Source organism: Emydura macquarii, unplaced genomic scaffold, assembly GCF_026122565.2.
Source record: "Emydura macquarii macquarii isolate MOO-44397 ecotype Brisbane River unplaced genomic scaffold, CSIRO-AGI_Emac_v2 contig_1348, whole genome shotgun sequence".
NCBI lineage: Eukaryota > Metazoa > Chordata > Testudines > Chelidae > Emydura > Emydura macquarii.
The window spans coordinates 9,367,573-9,386,058 of NW_027131485.1; the positions used below are offsets into that span (position 1 = coordinate 9,367,573).

The 18,486-nt window shown below is 53.4% G+C and overlaps 1 protein-coding gene across 1 annotated transcript in view; it reads left to right on the forward strand.

Annotated features, from left to right (window-relative positions):
* Nucleotides 1–10,372, forward strand: part of FBXL16 (F-box and leucine rich repeat protein 16) — a 94,248-nt gene extending 83,876 nt beyond the window's left edge. The window contains exons 5-8 of the mRNA XM_067551092.1: nucleotides 2,754–3,262; nucleotides 6,441–6,525; nucleotides 7,181–7,244; nucleotides 8,200–10,372. Coding sequence (XP_067407193.1) covers nucleotides 2,754–3,262; nucleotides 6,441–6,525; nucleotides 7,181–7,244; nucleotides 8,200–8,348 — 807 coding nt within the window. The 3' untranslated portion in view covers nucleotides 8,349–10,372. The remainder of the gene's footprint in view (nucleotides 1–2,753; nucleotides 3,263–6,440; nucleotides 6,526–7,180; nucleotides 7,245–8,199) is intronic.
* The last annotated feature ends 8,114 nt before the right edge of the window (nucleotides 10,373–18,486 follow it).

The following is an 18,486-nucleotide window of genomic DNA, read 5'->3' on the forward strand; positions in this document are numbered from 1 at the left end:
GAGTACGGTGAGCGCCACGAGACGGCTCACAACTATTTAAAGGGATATTCCTTCTTCCTATGCACTGCTGCTTCGCACACAGGAAAGGTGCATTTACATTTCCAAGTCTAGCTTTAATGTGGCCCAATACTTCCCCTACCCCACCAGGCTCCTCATCAATACTCCATGAGCATAAAGTCCACCCTGCTGTGTGGATCCAGTCCAGCAGGGCCCTCGTCCCTGTGTGCTGGTAAAGCCCGGTCCTAGTCTTCCAGCCCTCATCAGCTACTGGGCAGGGAGTCTCTGCCACACATCAGGAAGTGTCTTGATGGATTACAGGCAGATAAACCTTTGGGATGTGAGTGCCATGGTGGAAAGAATCCCCCAGATTTGTAAGCTGATGACAGCTGGGTGCTGGGCGACTGCTGCCAGAGCAGTGTGCAGGACCCAGGCAGAAGAAGGGGAGATGCTTTGGCTGCATCCTGGCTCCTTAAGGCTACATCATGGGACTTGGTGACTAACCCAAGGGAAGGGGAGACAGGTGGAAGGTGGACAGTCAAATTACATCTTGCTGGAGCTGCCGAGAAGAGCTCCCTCCCTCCTTCTTGCGGGCGCGTGGGATTGAGTGGAGAGCAGAGATGCTATGGCAGGTGGGGCGGGGTGTGGCCACTGGACTAGGAATGTCAAGATGGGACAAGGCATCCTGTCTGGCCGGTAGCAGGAGGACAGGCTGGAGTGAGGGGATGCTCCGGCTTGTGTGGTGGCTGGCTAGCTCGCTGGTCAGAACGTGACATCTGTCTGAGGACAGCGGTGGTCTAGAGCCCACAGGGGCCTTGTGGATGAGGAGGACTGTGGAATCTAGGGGGAGAGTGGGCGGGGACCCAGGAGCAGAGTTAATGGTATGTTGAAGGCTCAGCTGTGTGCATGAAGCATTTGTATGTTACGTGTTGTTTTAAAGGCAATATAGTCCTCAACAGAGATCTTTACTCTGGGGATTTCCTTTGCTGGTGTTAAAGTGGGCATGAGTATCTTGGTAATGCTCATGTGCTCCCAGATGTTGCTCTGCTGTAGTGAGCTCTGTGATCACGTCTACACTGTGACTCTGTCACTGTAGCTATGCCAGCATAACCCTGTAATGTAGACGTGGCCGCAGAGCTCACGACAGCTGAGCCACCTCTGGGAGCATGTAAGCATTACCAGCATACTCGTTCCCACTTTAACTAGCTTCTGTCGAGATGGAGGGGGATTTGCCTTCACTGTAGAAACACCAATTCCTCGAGCAACGCTAGCTGGGTTGACAGAGGCATTCTGCCATTGACCTAGCGTAGCTGTGTCTACACCGGGGCAAGGTCAGTGTTGTTATGGCACTCGGGGGTGTCGATTTTTCCCACCCTTGAGCGCCGTAGCTGTACTGACCTACATTTTAAATGGAGACCAGGGTTTTATTTGTTAGGTGCCCTCGTGGTACTTGAATTTCCATGTGCCGCGCTGGGTGCTTAGAACACCCGCTGGGCCTCACATGCAGTCCTCGCCGGATGCAGGCTTGTCTCTGGTGTAAGCCAGCCCGGGTTCGAGCTTCTACCCAAGAGGGCGTAAGCTTCACTGGCATAGTCACCAGAGCTTGCATGCAGCCTACGCCCCACCAATCAGGTCTGCCTAAAGTTGGTGGTTACAGGCTCCACGAGGCTGTGCTGATGGGGTGTATCGCTTGCCAGCAGAACTTACGTCTCCAGAAAGAATTTCACACGAATCAGAACCCAAAACCCTTCGTAGCCTCCTCTGTGAATCTGCTCTGCTCAATGTCTCCAGCAGAGCAGAGACTGTAAGAGAGAGCAGCAAACAGGATGGCCCCCGAATCCTGGGGGAAACGTTTGCATTGGTTCAATGGGGTGCGTTTACGCTGGGTTTCACTGTAAGGTGGAGCCCATGTGGGCAATTTTAAGAGGACACACAACAGGGCAGGGCTGGCTCCAGGGCCAAACGGTGTGTGACCCAGGAAAAGAGAAGGCAGTCATTGAGCAGGGGAGGGAGGCGGGAGGGAAGAAGGTGGGATGGAAACTAACCAAGGAGAGGCTAGGGAGACATTTTCACAGAGCTTTGTGTGACTGATATTCAGAGGATCCTGAGGAGAAATCTCATGCTTGAGGCCTTCAGCCAATCACCTGCAGGGGTCAGGAAGGGCTTTTTCCTCGATGCACACTTGGCCAGATGTATTCTGGGTTTTGGTGTTTGGTTTTTTTTGCCTTCCTCTGAAGCATCAGGGATTGGCTGCAGCTGGAGATGGGCCAGCCAGGTGGGCTGGAAAAGTGCTTTAAGGTGGTACAGAGACGCCTTTCTCTTAGATGTTGGCTGGCACGTCTTGCTCAGATTCTTCGGGTCCATCTGATTCTGATCACTAGGTTGGGGTGAGGAAGGAATTTCCCCCCAGCTCAGACTGGCAGGGACCTTGGGGGTTTTCACCTTCCTCTGCAGCATGGGGCATAGATTGCTTGCTAGGATCATGTAGGCATATCCCACATAATCAATTCCCTGCTGCTACGGGGGCCTCGGGCACTGCTGCGCCTGTTCTCTGCCTGCGACACACAACAGTTTAGTCTCCTGAGAACTGAAATTCTTTAGTCCAACACCAGTTATTGTGCTCAACATGGGGGTGAATGTAATGGCCTGTGACGTACAGGTCAGCCGAGATGATGCACTGGGCCCATCAGCACCTCTGAAGTGTGGCAGGGGGATTGTCCCGTGCCCCTTGAACTTGACAGCATGTCTCTTGGCAGGTGATGCTGGAGCAGATGCAGGGTGTGGTGCGCCTGGAGCTCTCCGGCTGCAATGACTTCACTGAGGCCGGCCTGTGGTCGAGCCTGAATGCCCGCATCACGGCCCTGAGCGTCAGCGACTGCATCAACGTGGCGGACGACGCCATCGCCGCCATCTCGCAGCTGCTGCCCAACCTGACGGAGCTCAACCTCCAGGCCTACCACGTGACGGACACGGCCTTGGCCTACTTCACCGCCAAGCAGGGCTACACCACCCACACGCTGCGCCTCAACTCCTGCTGGGAGATCACCAACCACGGCGTGGTCAACATGGTGCACAGCCTGCCCAACTTGAGCGTGCTGAGCCTCTCGGGCTGCTCCAAAGTGACTGACGACGGGGTGGAGCTGGTGGCCGAGAACCTGCGGAAGCTGAGGAACTTGGATCTGTCGTGGTGCCCTCGGATCACCGACATGGCCTTGGAGTATATTGCCTGTGACCTGCATAAACTGGAGGAGCTTGTGCTCGACAGGTAGGTGGGTAACTGAGCCTTCTGCAGGGTCCATCCAGGGAGGGGGAGCAGCTGGGAGCTCCCTTGCAGGAGCTCCCAGGATCAGAGTAGCTGTCAGCTCCCCTGACACCACTTCTCCCTCTAGCACCCCATGCTGGGAGAAGCGAGGACAGGCCGGCTCAAGCTCCTGCTCCATTCCCTACAGCAGCTCCGGCTGGGAGAGGCTAGGGCTGGAGCCGCTGTGAGCCGCCCTTCACACACTGCAGAGCCGCAGGGATTGTGGGGCGAAATTGCTAATCAACAGCTGTGGTGAGAAATGCGCCTGTGATTCCTTCCCATCCAGCGCACTGGGAGGAAAGTCACTGGTGTGTTCAGGTTGCTGATCCCCCTCAGTCCCCACAAGCCGGGGAGGATGGTGCATGGAAAAGCGTGAACTAAAACTGCCCTGAAGGCCGCAAACATGGTTTCTTCACAGAACGGAACCGCCTTCCTCCGGGGCGACGTATGAAATGGAGAGAAAGGACCAATAGAAGAGGGGCAGGGAAAGAGAAAGAGACAGAAAGGAGGGGTAATATCCCTGCCAGCCTTTGGGGAGCTAGGTTGGGGGGATACGTCCTGCTTCTAGCCCGGATGTCTTCACACATGGTTGGAGATAGGTCTGAGCCAAATTCCTCTCCCCTCCCCCGTTTTGGGGAATCTCTGGAGCCTGCAGACCTGGACTAGGACACTCACAAGGCGCACAGGCCATCCAGTGCTCCCAGACCTGAAGTAGCCTCCTGGTGTCCCTGCCCATCAGCGCCTGCCAGGGCAAGGGGCCGTGATGAAACGCAGTGGGGTGCGGCGGGGGAATGCACCAAACTCGCTGCACCTCCTGGGACCTCTTGCAAGCCTGGGAAGGGCTTGGTTGGAGTTGTGGGGTTGCAGGCTTTGCAGCTGCGCTGGCCCATCTCTGCTCCACGGTTTGTGCCCCGTGCTGACAGCACGAGGCAGTGCCCGGCGGGACATTGTCAACCCCCATTGGTTATTGGAGCCTGTGGGCCAGCCCTGCTGCTGCTGGGAGCTGTTATTGCTCAGCTCAGTGCAGCCAGGCTGATCTGCAGCCGGCGAGCATCTGGCCTTGAGGTTTCTAAAGTGAAGGGTGGGAGTCAAGTTTACCTGTGCTGGGCAGTCTCCTTCCTCCCTCCCTGCTCTTCCATCCTCCCTCTTCGGTCATGTCAGAGGCCTCCAGCAGGCTGCACCCTCCCTTCCCACACCACACCTACCCCGTCAGCCACTTCTTCCGCATGGAGCATCTTCCACGCCCCCTACCCCCCACTGTCTTTGCTGCTCTGCGCCACCATCCCCTGCTGCTTTCTTATGTGACGCAGGTGGAAAGGGGGCACCGGGCGGCAGGGCGGGTCTTCCAGGCAGGAAGGCGGTCCCTGCTGGGGAGTGAAAGCAGGATGGTTTCAGATTGGCCCCGCCCTGGATGCCCGACCTGACCTGATTCCTCCTCCCACTAGCCACTGGACTCCCTTGCATGGTGATGCTCCCTGGAGACTCCTGAAGGTATAAAGCATCCCCTGCCAGTGGCCTAAAGAAATAAAGGATCTCCTGTTGAGCGGAGGGCTTCCTGCTACTCGTCTCCAAAGGGAGATGCATGTGAAAGTGGGCAGAAACGAGTGTGTTGACCCATCAGTACAGGGGCAGGAAGTTCAAGCAAAGAATGCCAGAGTATCAGAGGGTGTGGCTACTCCACAGCATGCCCTGCTGCTGAATGTGGCACTGCTGGCACTCCCTGCCTCAGTTTCCTTCCCCAAGGTGGGTCACCTCATCTCTCCACACACTGATCTGTGCTGGGGATGGGCCTTAGCCCTCTGGCCAAGTCATACACAACCTTAGCCCCTTCCAAGGTAGCAAAAGTCCAAGCTAAGAAGTCCCAACAAACCAAAGGTTCTTCTGCCCATTGGGGGCGTCTCTTTATCCCATGCTCTGGGCTGCCTTTGAGCATCTTTCTGGCTCTGGAGAGAGCACTGGGTGCCCAGGCTGGTTCCCTTGGAGAATCCCTTGGAGTCAGACGCTGGCTCAAGGGGCCCCTGTCCGCTCCCTGTGGTTTCAGCTCCCAGATTGTTCTCTCTCTCAGTCCTTTTATAAGGCCCATGTGGCCCTCAAGCTATCACCTGATCCTTCATAGTCCTGCTCACCCAGGCTGAGAGGCAGCTAATTAATTGTGGCATAGATGTGACTGGCCCCGTCACCCCTTAAAGGCACCAGGCATCCTTTAACAAAACACACTTGCCCTGGCCTGATTTGGGTCATAGAGTCTCCCCAGCAGCTGCTCCAAGCCAGACCCTCAGCTGCTGTAAACAGGCATCGCTCCAGTGATGGCTGGCTGACACTGCCTGAGGCTCTGGCCCACCCTGGACAGTCATGGCCTTTCTCCCTGTTTGCATCTTGCCATGTGTGGTGCCCTCAAGTGCCGGTGGAGATGTCATCACAGAATCCTGCTTTTCCCCAGCATTGGAGAAGTAGGGTTCAGATAGTTCCCTAGGTGGAGCCCCATACTGAGCTCACCATTGACGAGTGCCAATGAAAGATTTTGGCTGGACAGCCCTGGAAATGAATTCGCTGGTTCCCCACAGATTGGGGAGAGCATCAGAGCCACCTTCCCTGGATATTACCCTGTAGAACCCCCTAGGTGTGGGTATGAAGTTCAGGCTCCATGCCCATCCCATCTGAGCCTCTCTTAGGAGGCTGCCAATTGCGCTGGTAGTTTTTGTGACATGGACACCTCTGTGTGAGACTTGCATTGCACAGGGCCACCAAACAGTCATCAGATGATGGTAACTCTGAGTTATCTACGCCCTGTATTGCAGATGAATTGATCTAGAGGCAAAAGGCTCCATAGCTCATTAAGCCCGCCAGTTCCCCCGACCCTGTAATTCTTTGAAGCAGAGGGTAGGGGCCGTGGGAGGCGAAGGAAGAGGAAGAAGCACAGGGCACTGAGGGTGAAGGCCTTGAGGTCACCTTCAGGCATCAGAACTCAGGGAGGACTTCCGATCTCCCTCAGATGCCTGCCTTTCTGAAAGCCAGCGGGGTGTGTCTGTTCCATCTGCCTGCCCCCCAGTTCAGGCGGTAGGAATTGTTCGGGGGAGATGTTAGGATTCCGCCTTCCTTCCCCACTGGCATCCTTCTTGTGACACTGTGCTTCTGTCTGCAGGTGTGTGCGGATCACAGACACAGGGCTCAGTTACCTATCCACCATGTCGTCTCTGAGGAACCTGTATCTCCGCTGGTGCTGCCAGGTAGGTGACTAGACAAAGACAGTGCAAATCATGCCCCTTGCTCTGGTTAGCTCTCCTTGGAAGCATCTCCCCAGTCAAGCGTGACTAACCCACTGGAAAAGGGTTCCTCTATTAAATCTTCTCCTCCTCTGCTTTCTCTCTGCAATGGCTGCCTCGGCTGCTGTGCTTTGAGATCGATGGATGACAAATGCTGTGTAAGTGATAAGGAACATGATTGTGCTGATAATAGTGACTGACTTGGGGTACTATTATTATCATGGGTGGATAAAACTACCCCAAAACTTCTCCCTGGGATGCATGTTGAGCCTGTAGAATACATGGCATCTGATGCAGCGCAGCACAGCTTGCTGCAGGTACACGCTCAGTAAATCAGCATGTAGCAAGCGTTGGTGTCTGTTGGTTAGAGCAGTGAACTGGGAGTCAGGGGATCTGGGATCTATCTCGGCTGTGACATTGGTCAAGACATACATCCTCTCTGTGCCTCTTTTCCCCCATCAGTCAAAGGGAAATGATAGCTACACAGCCCTGCGTAGAGGTGAGGCTGAATTCAGTGGTGTGTGCAAAGTGCTTAGAGATCTTCCAGTGGATGTTGCTAGTGAAAAGCAAAACTGTAGTGATGTTCCAGGATCCCTCCCTCCCTCTTCTGCTGTTTTAGGTGCAAGACTTTGGCCTGAAGCATCTCCTGGGCATGAGAAGTTTGCGCCTGTTATCTCTTGCTGGTGAGATCCAAACACTGGTTTATTCTTGAGCGGATAGACTGGTTACTGGAGCAGGGGGAGACTCAGCTTGGGGACAGGGCCATGGTACCAGGGATAATCCCGGTTGCATCATGATCTCGTGAACCAACACTAGGATGTCACGGGAGAATGCCGCAGGGTCAGGGCTGCTGAGAAGGGCTGTTGGGTGGATTGGTCCTGCTACTTGCAGATGGGAGAGCATGCTACAGCAGCCCTTCCCAGCCCTAGGGACTCAGGCCTGCAAGTCTCTGAACCCAGGCCTGATAACTTGGGGTCCCAGGGCTTGTGCTGTGGGGCTAAAAACAATCATATAGACCTTGGGGCTCAGGCTGGAGCCGAGGGTCTGAAAGCCAGCAAGAGGGGAGAGGCTTGAAACCCACGCTCCATCCCAAACCCAAATGTCCCCCCTGCTATTTTTAGCTGGGTAGTGTGAGCCCGCAAGCCTGTTGCCCCAAGATCTGGGACTCGCAGCCGTGGGGGTTTTTGAAATGTAGACATACCCCTAGAGTTTAAGGCCAGAGGGAACCCCAGATCATCTTGTCTGAACTCTGTATATCACAGGCCACCAACACCACCCAGCACTGGCACACCCACTTCAGCAACCAGAATTAGGTCAAAGCCTTGGAGGCCTCGGGAGCCTGAACTATTTTGTGCCAAGGTAGAGAACAGGAGGGACCAAGGTGCACCAGTGCCCGAGGTCCCTGTGAAGGGAGGGAATTGATTTAGGGAGCTAACTCTGATAATCACGCAAGTGGCAGGGTCATCACGAAGGGGACACGGGGTGGAGCTTCGTGGCATTGCTCTCTCTCTTGCATTTAGAGATGGCTTTGATTGATAGCCATCCAGCCCCCACCCCACAAAGCAGAGGGAGGGGCTGAGCTCTTTGGTGTACATGGTAGCTTCTCACTCCCTGGGCATGTCCACCTTCTGATTTCAGGGTGCCCCCTGCTGACCACCACTGGGCTCTCAGGCCTTGTCCAACTTCAAGACCTGGAGGAGTTGGAGCTGACCAACTGCCCTGGTGCCACCCCGGAGCTTTTCAAGTATTTCTCCCAGCACCTGCCGTGCTGCATGGTGATAGAATAGGCAGCCCCAAGGATTGGCTAATACCTTTGGAGCCATCTCCTCCAATCCCAACCCAGCACTGACCAACCAACCAGAGTTATCATTTTGTTTGAATTTCATTACGATTTGGGAGAGATGCTAAAGATGCTGTTGATTTAAATCACCCACCATGTGTACAGCAATCAAGAGTTAATTAATCACATCAACACATCGGATGGACGCCTAGAGAGAGGGATATTTGCTGTCTCTGTAGGGACGGGCGTCTGTCTGTTCCATAAGCCGCAACCTCCATGCAAGAATCTCTCTGCAAAGTTTGTAAATTTCCCACGCCTTCATCATCTCTCATCTTCTTTGTAGTGGTCTGTCCTGAAAAAAAAACATTTAAAAACTACAGCCAAACAAAAACCACCAACCACCGAACAAACAAAACAAAGTGAGCGAATGACTGTGATTGGAGAGTTGGCGTGAGGTGGCATGGTTTCATGTCCTGCATGGTGTTCCCCTCAGTGCTGGATCCCATGTGGTTTCTACCCAACGTTTCATGTCACGGTGGGTGAAAGTTCCTTCTGAGCCCCCCACACTTCGGGTGGGCTTAGAGCGGAGTCTTGGGGAGGGTTCTCATTGGAGCCCCTCCCTGTTCCGGGTTCTGGATGGTCGAGCCCGGTGTTTCCATGGCACACGTTGCCGGGAGCTGAGTCAGAAGGCTAAGAAAGAAAGAGGAGAATCCTGAGGGACAGAGAACTCGAGGAGAAAGGATGGAATATCTGATGCCATGTGTTTGCTTTGTCTCTTAATTCCTTCAGCGGGATGCTGCAGGGTTTGCCACTCTGTAGACATTTAAAAAAAGAAACCGACCAACGCTGTGAAAGAGAAGCACGGGGCCCGTTCTGAGGCTCTTGGCGGGCCAGGTGCCTTCTGCTCCGGAAGGTGGAGCTGGCGTGCTGATCATGATTGTCTTGTCTTCATTGAAAGCACGGCTCCGTGAGCAAATTTCCTGCGAAACAAACAAACCCAACTGCCCACCCAATAGCCCCCAGGTCACGCGATCTGGGATGGACGATTGCCTACTGCTGTTTTCCTTTTGTTAATAAGATGTTCTTCTCAGAACAGCCTGCAGCCTTCGCATGCGAGCTTGCTTCAGTCTTGTGGTAAGGTAGGTTCTGGAATGAGCAGGGGCTGGGAGGGCCTGTGGGGTAGCCCTCTGCCCAGCTCCAGTTCTCTTCCAATGTGAAGCTGGTGTGGCTTTGTATCCAATCCACGTCCATTTATTGGAGGTCAGGGTTAGCTACAGGAGCCTGGGGCAGCTCCCCCTCCTCCACCACCCTGAGGTTCCTTCAACTATCTCCTTTCCAGAGCTGCAGGCTCGAGAAGGGGAGAGAAAGCTCTGGGGCCCTGCCATGCTTAGTTTGCGGCAGCACGCCGTATGCTGGCAGCATCTTTCCCAAGGCCCAGTCTGAGGCCAATTCAGTTCTAGGCCAGAGGGAAAGCTGGCAGCACATCAAAGATCCTGCCTTTCCCCTTCTCGCTACTCTGCTCTCCTGGCCGCCGGCAGCTCCGTGGGGAGGTTCTTTCCCATGCGTTTGACCTGCAGCTGTGCCCTTTATGTCTCACTATGGCCTACCCACCATCTGAAGCTGCCAGAAGAGCCCCCTGCCCCTGATGCGTCAGGAGGCAGCCAGGGTCCCAGCGGTCTAGGAAGGGCCTGAGGGAGGAGAGACCATCTGAGCCTTGCTGTCCGCAGCCCAAACTAACTCACGGCAGCTGGGATGTTTTGTCCCCCGGTGATGAAAACTTTTTTGTTTTGGTTTCATTTTGTTGGGGGGGGGGGGAACCAGGGAGAGTGAAAGCCTTTGTGGAACCATCAACTTGTGGGGAGCCAGGTTCTCGCCATCTCTGCTTGTTCTAGGGCCTGTGCGTTTCGGCTCCAGTCACTATCCAGAGTGAGGCTGGAGCAAGCCCTCTCTCAACTCCCCTCCTGCTCCGTGTGTGTGTGCACCCTACCCCCAGCAGACAGCTGACTGGTTTGGAGGGATGCCTCCCCCACCCTGCCCAGTCGCTGGCTGCTCTCCCCTCTCCTCCAAAGTGGCTGGCGCTCCCGGGGCTTGAGAGAGGCGCAGGTGGTTTTTGTAGGGCCGGGTGCAGGAAGCATGTGATGAAGAGAGTGGGATTCTGCAGGGATGGCGTTAGGAGGTCATGAACTCAAATGCCAGAACACATCCTGCTCTGGCGGGGTGCGGATATGGAGTATGCAATGCAGGCGAAGCAGCCTCGGGACCTAGAGCCCCTGTAACTCTTCCAGAATCAAAAGCCACCTTCCAGACACCAGCAGAAAGAGGCCAAGCAGTGACCGCTCAGGGTCTCTTCCCCCAAGTCCTCCCAGCATCATCAGCATCCTCTCCACTGCCTGCTTCATCCCTGACCTCAGGCAGGGACTCTGTCCCCAAGGAAGGGAGGTCGAGCACAGCAGTTGGTTGAAGGCTCCCAGGGTGAGACACTGTCCACTCTGAAACTCAGCCCCTAACTCCCTCGGGTTGGCCGGGATGTCAGAGGCAGCAGACACAGCCTAAGAAGGGAAGGGGCCTTGCATTGCTCAGCAGCAATCTGGCCAGTCGCCGTTATAAAAAACTCCTGTATTGCTCCAGAATTGGACCCGGTGCTTTGCAAGCGAGACACAAGTTCCTGCCTTAAGGACCTGGCAGTTAATAGGCGCCAGGGTTTCAGCGTGGGGCAGCAGGTAACACCTACTGATTAGGCGAAGCCAGGAGTGGAAGGGGAACGGCGTGTGATGGAGTCTTCGTTACCAGCTGGGCTTGACAGGCCTGGACTCTAGTGCCGTCTCCGTGACACCCGCAGCCCCTCTCACCACATTTTTGGGACTAGACACTGCAGCAGGAGGGGCAGCATGAATCCAGCCCACGGGGCTTTCTGGTGTGCTGAACACGGGCTATGTGCTGAATGGCAAAGTCAGGAGACTCTGCTCTGATGGCGTAACTTGGCTCCAGGGGCCCCCTTCCTGATTTCAAAATGCACCCCCAGCTCCCCCATTGCCCCAATGCAGCCTCCAACTCCTGCCTAGCTCCCCCTTAGCCCCAGTCCAGCCGCATCCCCAAGCTCCCTCCACAGCCCCCCTTGCTCCCCTCCAGTGCTGATCCAACTCCCCCGCACCTCCTTCAGTCCAGCCCTCAGCTCCCCCAGCCTGGATCCAATGACTCCTCCAGGCCCTTTTAGCTTCCTTGCTGCCCCCCCCCCCACTTCCCTGATCCACCCCCACCATATTTCAAGCCCCCACAAGCCCTCCCCACTTGGTTCCCTCCAGTTCTGTTCCAACCCCTCCTCCATCCCCCCCAGCTCCAAGCCAGACCCCCTGATCTCTGACCCCATTCCTCCACCTCAACAGCTCCAGTCCAGCCCCTAGCTCCATCCAAGGCTGTTCCAACCTCCCTTCCCCCGTTCCTACTTGGCCCTTCCAGCTCCCCCCTCACGGCATACCAGGGTCTCTGGCACCCAGAGGCCAATGCTCGCATTTGTCCCCCTCCCCCACCCTCATGCACCCCCTACACAGGGTAGGAGGGATCCCTGGCTCCCACCAGATGGCACCGCCCCCCCCAGCTGTCCCCAGGTGGGGTGGGTCCTGTACCTGTGGGGGGGGCGGGAACACGTGGCTTTCCTCCACGTGTGTCCCAGGGACTTTCTGACGCTCATGGCGGTGACTCCCCTGGCTTTGGCTGGGCTCCGCCGCAGTCTGTCCCCCCCCTTGCACTTACCTGCCACGTGGAGCTCACTTCTCCCGCTCCAGCCCAATCAGATCTGGCGCTGGCTCCCCCTACTGGGTGGGGCAGCCTCACCCCCCCCCCCCCGCCAGGGAGTAGCCGGGGGGGGGGAGTAGCGCCTCCTCCTGGTCACCCACAGCTCCCTGCCCCCCCCCCACTGCGCCCGGGCTCCATCCAGCCACCCCCTCAGAGCTTCCTGCACCCCCACCCCCCGGCGTGTCGTGAAGGCCCCAGCCGGCACCCCCCCCCCCCTCAAGCTGGTGCCTGGGGGTCTGGCCCCCTCCTGCACCCCCATCAGTCTGCCACTGCCTCCCCCAACCCTCCTCAGTCCCCCCCCAACTTTCCAGCCTGATGCAAAGCAGCTGCATCACCCATCTCCAGTCCCCGTGCATTCCCCCACTGCTGCAATTCTCTCATGCCTTCTCCATGAATCCTTGCTGGCTGCTCCCACCTGGGACCCAGGGTTGTCCTCTGTTCCCTGGGGGGAGCCAGTGGGCCCTGCTATGCTCTGGCAGCCCCTTTGGTTGTGGCCCTTTATCTTTTGGGCCCTGACACTAATGCACCACTCACACCAATGTAGTTACTTCAGTGCTCTGCTGTCTCTCAGCAGGTGGCCCTAGGAAAGCTAAAGAAACACGTGCCTGAGGCCTGGGTGTGACTGTGCTGGTGATGCTGAGAGGAGCGGTCCACAAAGCTGAACGAGGCACAACCGGCCCTGAGTAGCGCTGAGGAAACAGTGCAAAACTTCTTTCCATTTCCAGTGGCTTGGGTTGTATTGGCATCTTTCGTGCAGTCGCTCCCTGCATACAGGCAGACTCAGGTTTTTGGCAGCACGGATGCTTGTGGAAAGTGCGCCTTAAGGGCGCATGTTCCAACACTCGTTAAAAAAAAAAAATGCTTCTTCAAGTCACTTTCTGCAAGCATTTGCACTAGAGACCTGCTAAGAGTTATGTGTATCCTATCAGGGAATAGGAACAATACCATGTGGTTTACTTGACCAAGCACCAGGCTTCTAAGTAATACATTTTTCAAAAGAGATTTTTTTGTGACATAATGAATAAATCTGGGGAACTTGCAATCAGTGAAGCTTATTGGATAAATTCTCGGTTACAAATGATTCGCTCAGCTCTGCTCCTGAGTAAGAGCCCAGCTTCTCCACAGCCCTTCCACCCAGGAGAGGAGATGACCCGCAACAGCGTGGCCTTCAGTTCATCTGCTCGGTAATTAACAGGTTTAATAGTTTCTAATGAATATGTATGGACACAGCTTTTTTAATTTGGAATGAACAGATTTAATAACCACTTTTTTTTTTATTACAAGCTTTTGTTGCCATAAAGATTTGTAAGCTTTAAATGATCTACATTTAGGATGACGTTTTGCAGCTTCCTGCTCCATTGGCCTCTCCTGCCCTCCCCGTCCCCCACCCCTGGTTAATGCACAATTTCAGGAAGAGGTGGGGGACGTGATGGTGGAGCCACTACCTTGGTTAAGTGGTAGCTTTGATTGCTAATTGCACTATGGTCAGGTCTCTAGCTCAACTCGCCAAAGCCACTAGTTGCCACTTGCTCAAATCGTGCAGTTTATCCCAAACCCAGCTGGTAAATTCTGCACATGTCCATTGAGATCTGCTGGCCTAAGGGGAGGCAAAAGGGGAAAAATTAAGCATTATTATGGAGCTGATCTTGACAGGTGTTGAAGCCCTGTGACTCCCATAGTCTTCAGTGTTGGTAGAGATCTTTATGCTTACCCTATTCACCACAACTGAGCATGGTACAGCACAAAGGTGACATCCCAATCCCTGCCACAAGGATTATGATTGGCGTTGCCCCAGCATGCTAGATGCTGTAGATAGTAACAGATAGTCCCTCCCGCCAAAGAGTTTATAAACTAGACAGACAAAGGAGACCTTGAGGTACCGAGTGGTGCCGTGACTTGCCCTAGGACACACAGCAGATCAGTGGCAGCGAATAGAACCCACGTCTCATGAATCCCCATCTAGTACTCTACCCACTGAACAACACTGCCTCTCCAAGGAGGTTGCAATGAACCATGTATTTGAACCCAAGATTTGCCATACTCAGTCAGACCATTGCTCCATCAAGTCCAATATCCTGCATCTGACCACAACTAAAACCTGATGCTTCAAAGAAGGGGACTCCATAATGTGCCTGGCTAACTGTGCAATGCTGCCTGCAAAGGTGGGGGAGGGTAAACCCCTTCCTGACTAGGAGGCCATCAGTTTCATAGAATCATAGAAGATTAGGGTTGGAAGGGACCTCAGGAGGTCATCTAGTCCAATCCCCTGCTCAAAGCAGGACCAACCCCAACTAAATCATCCCAGCCAGGGCTTTGTCAAGCCGGGCCTTAAAATCTCTAAGGATGGAGATTCCACCATCTCCCTAGCTAACCCATTCCAGTGCTTCACCACGCTCCTAGGGAAAAAGGTTTTCCTAATATTCACCCGAGACCTCCCCCACTGCAACTTGAGACCATTGCTCCTAGTTCTGTCATCTACCACCACTGAGAACAGCCTAGCTCCATCCTCCCTTAGGTAGTTGAAGGCTGCTATCAAATCCCCCCTCACTCTTCTCTTTTGCAGACTAAACAAGCCTGGTTCCCTCAGCCTCTCCTCATAAGTCATGTGCTCCAGCCTCTAATCATTTTTGTTGCCCTCTTCTGGACTCTCTCCAATTTGTCCACATCCTGTAGTGGGGGGCCCAAAACTGGACACAACACTCCAGATGAGGCCTCACCAGCGCAGAATAGAAGGGAATAATCACTTCCCTCCATCTGTTGGCAATGCTCCTACTAATGCATCCCAATATGCTGTTAGCCTTCTTGGCAATAAGGACACACTGTTGACTCATATCCAGCTTCTTGTCCACTGTAACCCCCAGGTCCTTTTCTGCAGAACTGCTGCCTAGCCAGTCAGTCCCCAGTCTGTAGCAGTGCATGAGATTCTTCCATCCTAAGTGGAGGACTCTGCACTTTTCCTTGTTCAACCTCATCAGATTTGTTTGGGCCCAATCCTCCAATTCGTCTGGGTCACTCTGTATCCTATCCCTACCCACCAGCATATCTACCACTCCTCCCATCTTAGTGTCAGCTGCAAACTTGCTGAGGGCACAATCCACCCCATCCTCCAGATCATTAATTAAGATGTTGAACAAAACCGGGCCCAGGACCAACCCCTGGGGCACACCGCTTGTTACCAGCTGACAAACTAGACATCGAGCCGTTGACCACTACCCATGGAGCCTGATGGGCTAGTCAGCTTTCTATCCATCTTATAGCCCAGTCAGCTTTCTATCCATCTTATAGCCCATTGATCCAACCAATGCTTCTGTAACTTGCTGGCAGGAATACTGTGGGGGACCGTATCAAAAGCTTTGCTAAAGTCAAGGTATATCACATCCACCACTTTCCCCACATCCACAGAGCCAGTCATTTCATCAGAGACGGCAATCAGGTTGGTCAGGCATGACTTGCCCTTCGTGAATCCATGCTGCCTGTGCCTGAGCACCTTCTCTTGGTTTGTAAACAGTTCTAAATAGTATTGGCTTAACTTTCTCCAGACCTTTTCCAGGTTAGTTTATCATTAACTATCTTTCTACCCTGATCTCTTACAATGCTCAGTTTAGCAATGTGGTCTTATTGAAATATATTTTCTTGCGGGCTGGGTCCCTGATTCTCCAAATCCTATAGTCATCTTAGCAGAGCTGCTGACTTCAATCACAGTTGAGGGCACTTAGCACCTTTCTGGATCAGGTTGGTTCTTTTGGGGACTGAGCCAGCAATTTCTTCTCTTTATTGAGATGATTAAGCCTGGCTTTAGGTCCATGCTCCTGGAGCTACTGGAGATGTCTGTGCATGAGGCCATGGATGAGGACTAAGAAGAGCCAAATGACCCATCTGGTAAAATGATTTAAACTTTGCTCAGTGCAGGAGCTTTGTGCTAATCTCTCATTCTCATTTGCTTTTAATCACATTACGTACCAGATTCATCCCTGATGGAACACCATGGACTTCAGTGTCTGAATTTGGCCCTTGGGCTATACAGGGCTGTGACATGGTGATACCATGCTTTGGTCCCATCTACGCAGGCAAGACAAACCATGTCATAATATGGTTAAGAGGCTGTTGTGCCATGGATTACAGATGGCTTTTTTGTATCCTCTCAGCAGTGATACAGCTACAGGGGTTTCGAATGAAGCTCTGAGAATGAGACTCTCTCACCCCTTACATCCATAGGCTAGTCCTGCCCGTGAATCTGATGCATTGGATTGTCCAGAGTTTTCCATCTGCCCACTGGAGTCTTGGACAGTGGAAGGGGGTTGTGAGGAAGATTTGGGAGTGCAGGAGAAGCCAGCGAGCAGCGAGTGCCTTCAGAAAGGAATGGTGGATTTTTTCTTCTAAGGGCAGGGGATGCTCACGAGGTTGGCTCTTGGACCTGGGTGTGACAGAACCTGCCTTACCTTGTGGAGCAGACTCAGGACTGGATCTTGGAACTCTACATATGGATGTCAGCCAGTCGCCACGGCCATCCTGTGCTAGGGGATGGGCTGGATCAGCTGCTAGGTCTTTTCCCCCTGTAATCCTTACGATCCTGCTGTTTAATAACTATAGTCACTCATTCGCCTGACTGCTCTGCCTCTCTCCTTGCAAAGCTCCGTCCATATTGCCTCCCAGAAAGCGATGCAGTTTATTTCCCTTAAAGTATCCTGAGGAACTTCAGCTGAACTGGAAAATAAAGTGTCAGATTTAAAAATGTGGCACTTTACCCTCCTACTGGTGGCTAAGGGGCTGATCTTGTCTGGTGGGCCAGCATGGGAGTGAAGCAAACAGTATGGGTCCTGCTTTCACAGTGGCTTAACAATCAGGAGAACTTTAGCGGTGGCTGGGCCGCCAAAATGGGAGTGTCACAAAAGAAGTTGTATTCTGCAGGAAAGGGGACCTGGCAGGGACACGGGGATGCAGAAGTGAAAAGCCTTTCTTTGCAATCATGGTACAGCTGATACACAGGAACTCTGTTCAGTGAGGCAGTGAGCGCAATGGGAGGGGCCTGCTCCTAAAGGGACACCACTGAGAAACTAAATTTTATTTAAAAAAAAGGGGGGGGGGTGGCTTCACACAATTCACACAAGCCAAGGGGCTGGCCCAATGGTCCTGAACTAGCTGATCCAGCTGACCCCAAGACGTGCAGGGTTCTGTCACTGGCTTGGTTCTGATTCAATCTCCTTAAGCACCCCAGTTAGGAATCCACTGGGCCAAAGTATTACTAAACCTACTGAAGTTGTGATATTTCAAATGACTATAGAATGAAAATAGAAGGGGAGAGAAAAAAAAATCTGAAAACCATTTTCTTACTGTACATACAACCTCATTCTCCTGTATATTCTGAAGATATAATCTTATATTTGGTAAGTGTTTCCTGTGCTATTTTATCACGTGACTTGTTTATAAAAATATATATTAAAAAATTTTAAAAAATACAATGCTTGGTTCATGTTCTTGGCTCTGGCATCATTTTTAATATAGATCTTTGAACCTTCTTTCATACTGAAATGTACAACACACCAACGTATTATCTAGCAATGGCAAAGTCACACGCCTTATGCCAAAATATTCCTATGGAGGGGGTCCAATCGAGAGCCAGGCCCCAGTCTGCTAGGTGCTGTACAAACATAGTAAGAAATAGACACCACTGCTCTTGGTTACCCAGATTGCTACTCTGAGAGTCTACGGGGGCTAGGCTTTGGGAAATAGTAGGGGGCACATCCTCATGCCCCACACATGCTCCTTCCGGAGCCTCAAACATCCCCCCCCCTCACCTGCTTCTAGGCCAGACTCATCAGTGATGCTCCCCGCTGGGGGTCGGGCACAATTGGGAACAAGCTACTATTCCCCTGTGGGGGTGACACCCACTATCCTACAGCGCAGCCAGCCCATGGGTCCATGAATGGCAACAACTGCCCTTAATAGACCATAACACCACCTCTAGAACCCTGACAAAGTTCTTCACAAAGGAGGGGAGTATCGTTAACCCCATTTTACAGATGGAGAAACTGAGGCACAGAGAGTCAGTCGCAGAGTCGAGCCTACAGCCAGCAGTCCTGCTGCCCTGTCTGCTGGGCCAGGAGGCCGCCCGCTGATGCTTGCCAAGCTGCAAGTTCTTACTGCATGTCACAAAATTAATGAACACACAAAACGCACCCCGGCAGCTCTTGGGCTGGATCATTTCATGACTGTGACATGCGACCGCAGCACCTTTGGCTCCAAAACCAGACCCATGTGCTAAGAGAGGGTCTTTCACAGGGCACGTGGCAACAGCTTACAGAGGCTAATAGCTGGCAACATAGACATGTACATGATGTGAACAGGTCTGACCA